The sequence below is a fragment of the Bison bison genome, unplaced genomic scaffold, assembly GCF_000754665.1.
Source record: "Bison bison bison isolate TAMUID 2011002044 unplaced genomic scaffold, Bison_UMD1.0 scf7180017864072, whole genome shotgun sequence".
In the NCBI taxonomy this organism is placed as follows: Eukaryota; Metazoa; Chordata; class Mammalia; order Artiodactyla; family Bovidae; genus Bison; species Bison bison.
In genome coordinates, this window is record NW_011494644.1 from 9,839,260 (window position 1) to 9,847,825 (window position 8,566).

Here is an 8,566-nt window from a genome sequence, read left to right on the forward strand (position 1 = left end):
TCAGGAGCCGCGAGAAGGGCAGGTGCCAGAGTCCCCAGCTCCTCTTCTGCTCTGGGCCCTGGGCTGGGGGCCAAGCGTATGTCCTGGAGTGCAGGCCTCTTTGCGGGAGGCTCCAGGGCACTCTTGGGGTCAGCAGCCCCGCCCTGGCTGTTTGTGTCAGCGCCGGCCCAGCTGCCACGTCTCTTGGTGCTCTGGGGGCTCTGAGAGGGCGGTGCCTGCCTCTCTGGGGGGTTGTCCTCGCTGGAAGGCCCCTCGGGCGGTCTGGCCCGGTGGTCGTCTCTTTGAAGGTCAGCACCCCCATCTTTGTCTTTCAGCCGCACCGAGTGCAGGAGCCAGGGCTGTGCATTGGCCATGGTCACCAGGCGAGCAGTGTTCCCGCCGACTTCCAGCACCTGCTGGTGCTCTAAGAGGTCCTAGGGAAAGGGGAGACAGAGGGGTCTGCAGGGAACCCCAGGGGCATCGGGGCTCGTTCCCCTGCCTGAGTGTTTTAAGCGTCCTGAGCCAGTGGCTAGTCCACCTCCTTAGGGCAGGTGACCTCTGCCTCGACTTCTTGGAACCACAGTTGCACCCTCAAAGCTGATGTGACCTTACCAGTCTCCTGCCCGGCCATCTCCTCCCAGACTCAACACCCCGAGGCCCCAGTGCTTCTGCAAAAACAACACCCCGTGATGCCCCTGCCTCACCTGCCCTTTAAAAATGCTCTGCTGAAACCCTTCAAGGAGCTCAGGGTTGTTAAGGCATGAGCTGTCGTCTCCTGGCGTGGCCCTGCAATTAACTTTTCTCTGCTCCAAACCCTGTTGATTCATTCTGTCTGGCCTCACGGTGCATTGGGTACACGGACTTGTGCTAACAAAGCAGCGAGACTGTGGATCAGCGGCAGGGAGTCTGGAGACAGCAGAGAGCTGGGGGAGAACGAGGCCCAAGGCTTGGGTTGGGGAGGCTCCAGCCAGCTCTGCTGAAGAAACAGGGCCCAGAGAGGACAGACGGACCTTCTAACTTTCAGGAGAAGCTAGGGTTTTAGGCAATCTTCAATGTTGACAACCAATTCAACTTTTGAAAAAAAAATTCCACACGCCCCAAACCAAGCCCACCCATAGCATGCCTCTGGCCCAGGAGTTGCAACTCCTGCTTTTGCTTCTGCGGGCTACCTGAGAGCACAGCTCACCTGGACATAGTCTGTGAAGGTCCTGGTGCGCTCACTGTCTGTCCTGGCCAAGGCGAAGAACTGTTTGCTCAGCTCCAGCCGGTCCACCCCAAAGCAACCAGCTGCTGCAATGGCCTCCTGGATCTCCAGGGCGGCAAACACGTCTCCGGGCTGGTACCCAGACAGCGCCACCTGGTGGACGAACTCCTCCAAGCTGCAGGTGTCCTCCGGGCTGTTTATCAGCCTCGTGAAGGTGTCAGGGAGGCAGGAGGGCCCCACCGTCAGCTCCTCCAGAGAAGGGTCTGTGGAGACCGGGAGGACCAGCATCAGCCCTGAGAGGGCTCCTCCCCTCCCCAGACCAGTATACAAGCGATGCCGAGGCAGGTGCACGCCAACATGGACTCGCTGCTTTCCAAAAGTCAAGGGGTCGCTTTCTGAGTGGACACGGCTGGGCCCCTGGCAGTCAGGTTCCTGATACATGCCTCTGGGCCCTTGACTGCAGCCAGCTGGATCCCCGGGGCCATAAGGTTCTCCTGCTCACAACTCACAGTGAAGGGGAAAAGGCGGGGCTGGGGCCTCTGAACAGAGTGGGGGGCGGCGGTCCTCCACTCTGGCTGCCTCGGGCCCACCCTTCCTGATGCTCACATGTTCACGGCTTCTGAGACCCTCTGAGATACCCTGGGACTTCTCCATAAATCCCCACTTTTGCTCACACCCGCCGGGGCTGGTTTCTGGTACTCCCTGGACAAGGTATTTCTGCTAAGACCACAGGCCTCAGGTCGCCACATTTTTGCCCAGGCCAAGCTCCCAACACAGCGTGGGATACTGATCGTGGTTACGAAACTAGACACCTCAGACTTCCCTGGTGGTCCAGTGGATAAGAATCTGCCTGCCAATGCAGGGGACACGGGTTTGATTCCTGGTCCGGGAAGATTCCACATGCCCTGGAGCAACTAAGCCCGTGTACCTCAACTACTGAGCCTGTACCTGGAGCCTGTGCTCTGCAACAAGAGACGCCACCACAGTGAGGAGCCGCAGCACCACAACCAGAGAAAGCCCGCACAAAGCAATGCAGACACAGTGCAGCCGAAAATAAACAAACTAGCTACAAGAGTAAACTCCTCAACACGTGAAAATGAAGGCGAGTCAGACGGGCCAGGGAAGGGAAGGGTGAGAAGGGCAGGGACGAGGCCGTAGCATTCTCATTATATGTGCAGCGAGGAGAGTGCCTGATATCGAGGGTGCAGGAAACGGAGGTGAAAGTAAGTCATTAACGTTTCAGAGGCAATCAATACAAGAACTCAAAAACGTGTAAAAACTGGAAAAAAAGGAGATAAGAGGTAATGGATATAAGTGGAACACTCAGCTTTCACAGCAAGGGGTCAAAAGACTTAAGTAAAAAAGATCACGCTGAGCGCTAATCACAGCAGGAACAGCCCAGGGCTCCCCAAACAAGCAGGCAACTCGGGCCGCGCGCCCACCCTCCACTGCCCGCCTCGCCCCGGTCAGCTGCTAAGGACAGGAGGGGTTTTCCTTTGCTTTTCCCTTTGGTTTGGTCAGCGGTGGCTTCCCCAGGCAGCCTTGGGAGCCTGGCCATGAGCTGGGGGTCTGGGCCTTGGGGTGGGCAGGGGCGGTGCTCACCTGTGAGCGCGAGCCTGGTGGGCTTGGGGGTGCAGCGCAGGCGGAACTTGACCAGGCAGGAGTTCACCACGACGTTGTCGTTGGGGTTGAGGTTGCGGTTGCTGACGATGCCGGGGACGCAGTAGCCCTTCATCAGCAGGTAGTTGGTGTGGGAGGCCTGGTGGGCTTTCACCTCGATGCTCCGGCGCTTGGCCCCCGAGCCTTCGTCCAGGTCTTCCTCTTCGTCCTCGTCCTCTTCCAAGGTGCTGTCCTTGCCTAGGCTGGGAGCAGACAATGGACCTGGGTGCTGGAGCCCGGCGGAGCCTTCTCTGCTGGTCCGGCTGCCCCCTCAGGGAGCGGTGCTCTGGCCCTGGACGGCCCTGGTATCTGGCTGAGGTCAGGTCAGCATGGCCTGGTGTCCAGATTACCCGCCTCGTCCACCTTCCCACACTCCCCTCCCCACTCCCTACACCTGCATCTTTGCAAGGGCTGGTCCTTCTGCCTGGAAACCCTTCCTGGTCTCTGTCCAAAAGACACCCATTTGTCCAGTAAACCCCACTTCAGCTCTCAAGCCCTCAAGGAATGGTCCCCCTTCTCTGCCTCCCCATGCCTCCTGGCCACACTGTCCTAGGTCCTTCTCTGGCCCAGCCCAGCCATCCCCTCCTGTGGGTCCCCCGGTGCCTAGAGGCATCATCAGGAGGCGCTGCACTGGAATTCCCGGTTCACAGCTCCTGGGAACCACCGCCGAGACTCTGCTGTCTTGGTCCACATGATGCCAAGCACAAGGCAGAGAAGTGTGTTTGTTGAGTGAATAAAAACGAGAATGAGTGAGCAAATAAAACGGCAGATGCCCAGCCTGAGGGCAAGTGACGGTGCCTGTGGCCCTCACCTCTTAATGACCTCGTTCTCCACCATGGAGCTGTCCACCACGACGATCTGTTCTGGGATCCTGACGTCCACAGAAACAAGGCCCAGGGAGAAAAGGATCAGGGCGGTCACGCAGTTTCCTCCAGGGCCGTCCAAAGAGAACGCCACCAGGTCGCTTGCAGGCTCGCCACAGTTTTGGTCTTTGAAGGAAAAGTGATCGGCCTGGTCCCGCTTGCCCGCAGCCAGGAGTCTGCTGAAGAACTGGAACGATTCTGTGCAGACGGTGCTCGGAAACCGCCACGTGAAAATCCTAAGACAGGACGAGAAGGGGAGGGCCTTTCTGAGCTCGGGGTGCCCAAGCCTGGGGGTGGATGGGCCGCGGGCGCTTCCAATCAGCCGCTGACACTGCACACGCCGGCCTCTCCCCGGAAGCCCTCTTTCCATCTCAGACGAAGGCGCTGTGCTGCAGGCTCCATGAGGCCGCTCCCCGGAGCGCCTTCAAGGAGGTGCTGTGACTCTTCACCCGAGCCAACACTCTAGGCCCCTCGGTGCTGAACTGGGGAAGATGAATGTGCGTTCTGTCGTCAGCTTTACACAAGGCGAGCCCTGGACCCCTCTGGAGGGGAGGGGAAAGGCGTGTGTGTTCAGTCTGTCTCCACTCGGTGCCTGCACGCAAGCCCTCGCCTCTGTTCAGAGGGGGGACTTTCATTCCTCGTAACAACACCCTCTTGCTGATGAGCCACAAACCGGGTCTGAACACGATGGCTTCCAAAGGAAGTGTGTCAGTCCACAGGGCAGACAGCCTGGTAGAGCTCTGAGCCGTGGGACTAGGGACTGAGGTCACTCCCAACCAGGAGGGTGCACTTTTAGCCGGCCTAATTGTTGGACACTCATTTCACCCAACTTGATGTGAAAAAAGGAAACAAACTACCAGCAAAACTGGTAAATGCCCCCTTACGAGAGACAGCCGGCATGAACCTTATTCCCGGACAAGGAAGGACGCGCGCTGATGGGAGGCTGGTCCCAGAGGCTGGGTCTCGCACAAGAGGCCAAAGGGCCCAGGCTGCCCTGCCCGCTGACGAAGAGGGACACCGTCACTTCCGCTCCCTCGGCCGACAGGCCCGCCCTCCCTGCTCACCTGTGGTAGGCCTGGGACAGCTGGTAGGACATGGGCGCGAAGGGCAGAGCGCGGTTTTTCTTGGGGCCCAGCGTGTGGTTGACCCGGCGCCGGTTGACTAGGCTCCTCCGCTGGTAGTCCACGAAGGCCTTCACCAGGACCTGTTCCTTGTAGTCCCGGTACAGGCGGAAGGTCTGCAACACAGCAGGCCAGGCGTGAGCGGGGCTCTCCAGCCAGCAGGGCGTGGGGGTGGGAAGTGGATACACAGACGCCATGGCTGGTCATCCACGGAGGAAGGCTGCTGATGGCAGGGGGCAGGAGAGGCTGGGAGGCCGGAACGGACACTTGGGGTGCAGTGGGGGAGAGCCCAGAAGAAGCCCGCAGCCCCGTGGGCAGCCTTGACCCACCAGCACATCCCCTTACAGAGTGCAGAGGACAGGCAGGCGGAAAAGGCAGGCTGCACCCGCGCCTACTCTGGATGTATGGATGCTGGGAGCCGACGCAGAATCATCTCTGATACAGGGTATCCTTCAGCTCCCACCTGAGCCATTGGCAGATCTGCTTGGGCCGATCTACTCTGAGTATGTTCCAGAAGCATCCAGGCTGTGCCACGGTCTGTCTGGGTCACACCACGTTGCTTCTGCCTGTGATTGCCTATTCTTCCGGCTTCTACCTGGGGCTCCCTGCCCCCACCTCTGACCGCTCTGCATGGCAGGCAATGTAGCCCTTTTATGCCTACATCGGACCACATGTCCTTCCCTGCCTCAAAAGCCCTGATGGCTTCCCTCTGCAGGGGGACCACCCAGTCCTAACACTGGACCCTCAAAGAATTCCCTAACCTCATCCCTGTGACCTCCCACTCCTTGCTGCCATGGGTGGGGGTCCCTGGAGGAAGGTTCTGCGTCCCACTTGGGGTCAGGCGACCTCTCTCATGCGTCTTTCCATGCCCTGGGGAAGTCAGGGAGAGTGACAGCCCTTTGGCACCATTGTTACAGTCCAGGCCCCACCTGGAAACAGAGTTGAAGGAAGGAAAAGTGAGGCTGGGACAAGGCCCCACTGGGACGCAGGGACCAGGCTCCTGCTGTACCCTGGGGGCTGGACTTTCTCATGTAAAAGGTGGTTGGACCCACCCTTGAGGCTGTGCCAGCTCTAACTCCTACTGGGCAGGAGAGCTTGTCGGGGTCCTGCCCCCTCCACTCCGGTCTATGGTCTCCGGGGGTGGGACCTGGGGTCCATGTGCTCTAAGAGCTGTCCAGTTGACTCTGAGACGCCCTAAAGTTTGGGACAGCATCCATCTAAACACATCAGCGGGATAAGAAACACCACCAGCCCTTTGTTCTCTAACTTCTTCCTTCAGGTTCCAAACTGGCTTGACTTCGTCACGTAAGCTGTAGGAGCTGAATTTTAGGTTGTGAGATTAAATACAAACGTAGATAAGGTCTACTTGGAACACACTTTTGTGATCATTAAAAATAAGGGCTTCTCTGGTGGCTCAGGGGTAATGCAGGAGACACGGGTTTGATCCCTGGTCCGGGAAGATTCCACATGCTTCAGAGCAACTAAGCCCGTGAGCCCCACTGTTGAGCCTGTGCTCCAGAGCCCGGGGGCCACAAGTGCTGAGCCCACGCACCGCAACTGCCGAAGCCAGGCACGCTAGAGCCTGTGCTCGGCAACGAGAGGCCACTGCAATGAGAAGCGTGCTCACTGCAACTAGAGAAGCGCCCACGCAGCAATGAAGACCCAGCACAGCCAAAAAAAAGGGAAAGGACGCATGAGTTCGGGCAGCAGACTCCTCTCCGCTGGGGCCTTGGAGCCACACAGACTCAGGTTTGATGAACGAGCTCTGGGATCTTGGTCATGGGCTTTTTAACTTCTCTGAGCCAAGTTTTCGCACCTATAAAGTACTAAGCCCACCACTTTCCCAAGCTCAGCACAGGGTCAAGGAGATCTGCCTTCTCCTTCGTCCTCATTCAGCTATAATCCAAGCAGCATCACGGTTCTAGTATGTTCTCAGGAGATGTGCAAGACTCAACGCCCGCAGAAAGGCAGCTTCCCCACCGGGTGACGTTTTCTAACAGTCAAACTATGTTGACACTTGTCCACTATAATTGGAAAAGATATGCTACATAGCCAATTAGCTTCTCAGTTCTTTTGTCATGGCTCATTTCTCCTTCTGCCTAATTGTCTGCCTTCAAAGTTAGATTCAAAACCTCAGCCCTGGGAGGGATTTTGGAGGTCACCAGATCCTGTGCCCATACTTCAGTGAATGGGTGGCGGGGCAGGGGGGTCTTCCCTGGCAGTCCAGTGATGAGAACTCAGGCCTTTCACTGCAGTGGCCCAGGTTCAATCCTTGGTTAGGGAACTACTAAATCCCGCTAGCCATGTGGCAACACCAAAGAAACAAAAAAAGATGAATGAACATTTGGCTGGAGCCTCGGGGGGCAATCAGGCCCCCTGAGACCTCATAGGTAAGAAGAGAAGGAGGAGAAACCTCATGGGCCCCCAGCCTGGGAAGGGTCCCAAGTCCTGGAATGCTGCTGCAAAGGACGCTGTGTCCCCAACGCCCACCTGGAACGACTGGCAGATCTCCATCTGTCTGTCCGAGAGGGCCAGCGTGCTCTGGATCAGGTTCTGGAGCACCAGGAAGTGGATGTCATCCACGCTGCAAGAGATGCGGGGGCGGGTAGCGACATGGCCACGTGAGATGGGGGGCAGGTGCAACAGGGCCACGTGAGCCCACAGACCACGTGAGATGAGGGGGGAGCGGACAGGGTCATGTGAGTCCACGGGCCACAGGCCACCGCTCATCCTGCTGGTGGATTCTACCTCAAAAAATCTTTCTAATCTCCTGACAGTGATACAAATGTTTCAACTAGTCATAAACCCAAACAAAAGGAATGAATGGTGGTTTTTACCCCTTACAGACTGGTCCATTTTCGAAGGGAAAAAGTTTTATTCTAGTGGGTAAGGGGTGACATAACCTAGGAATAAGTTTTCATGACAACGAACATGTGTGGTTAGTGCTTCCATTTTTTAAAAATCCAGGTTTATTTATATTATTTTTAAACTTTTGGAGTATAGGCTGAGATGGTTGGATAGCATCATCAACTCAATGGACGTGAGTTTGAGCAAACTCGGGGAGATGGTGAAAGCCAGAGAAGCCTGGCGTGCTGCAGTCCGCGGGGCTGCTAAGAGTTGGACACAACTTAGTGACTGAACAAGAACAACACAGTCAATTAGTGCCGGGAGCCGGCATATTGCATATTGAGTGCATATTGCATATTGAGTGCAGCACTTTCCACAGCATCATCTTTCAGGATCTGGAGTAGCTCAACTGGAATTCTATCACTGCCGGTAGCCAGCGTGAGGTACTCCGCCCATGACAAAGGTCATGAGGAAGGAGGCTCGGCACACGCAAAGGCGGGATCGAGCCTCAGGAGTCCCCCTGGAAATTCTCGAACATCTACCCCCAAAATCAGAGTACTGCCTACTTTCTGCTTTGTGCTTTCACCTACACCTCTGACTTTATGGGGGGCTGTCCCCCACTACCTCTCTGAAAAAAGAGTTAGCTTACAGCTCCAGTTAATAATTCCTGGGTGTGACAGTGTTTAACCTACAAACTCCTTTGGAAATCCTCTAGCCTGCCTGAATAGGTTTTTCCGGCCACATGTGATTGTTCAGAGCCTCCCAACTGTGAGAGGCAGGAGATGTTCTAAACTGTCTAAACACAGATTCTTTTGAGTAGTTAAAAGATTGATTAGAAATTGTATTGGTGAAGGGATTTTCACTTGGGCCAATGTTTGCTGCTAAGTCTCTGT

The 8,566-nt window shown here is 56.6% G+C and overlaps 1 protein-coding gene across 1 annotated transcript in view; it reads right to left on the minus strand.

Annotated features, from left to right (window-relative positions):
• The window catches only part of GTF3C1 (general transcription factor IIIC, polypeptide 1, alpha 220kDa), an 81,143-nt gene that overhangs the window by 4,623 nt on the left and 67,954 nt on the right, over positions 1-8,566 (minus strand). The window contains exons 29-34 of the mRNA XM_010837240.1: positions 7,317-7,410; positions 4,770-4,942; positions 3,654-3,941; positions 2,786-3,045; positions 1,166-1,446; positions 4-413 (exon numbers count right to left, since the gene is read on the minus strand). Coding sequence (XP_010835542.1) covers positions 4-413; positions 1,166-1,446; positions 2,786-3,045; positions 3,654-3,941; positions 4,770-4,942; positions 7,317-7,410 — 1,506 coding nt within the window. The remainder of the gene's footprint in view (positions 1-3; positions 414-1,165; positions 1,447-2,785; positions 3,046-3,653; positions 3,942-4,769; positions 4,943-7,316; positions 7,411-8,566) is intronic.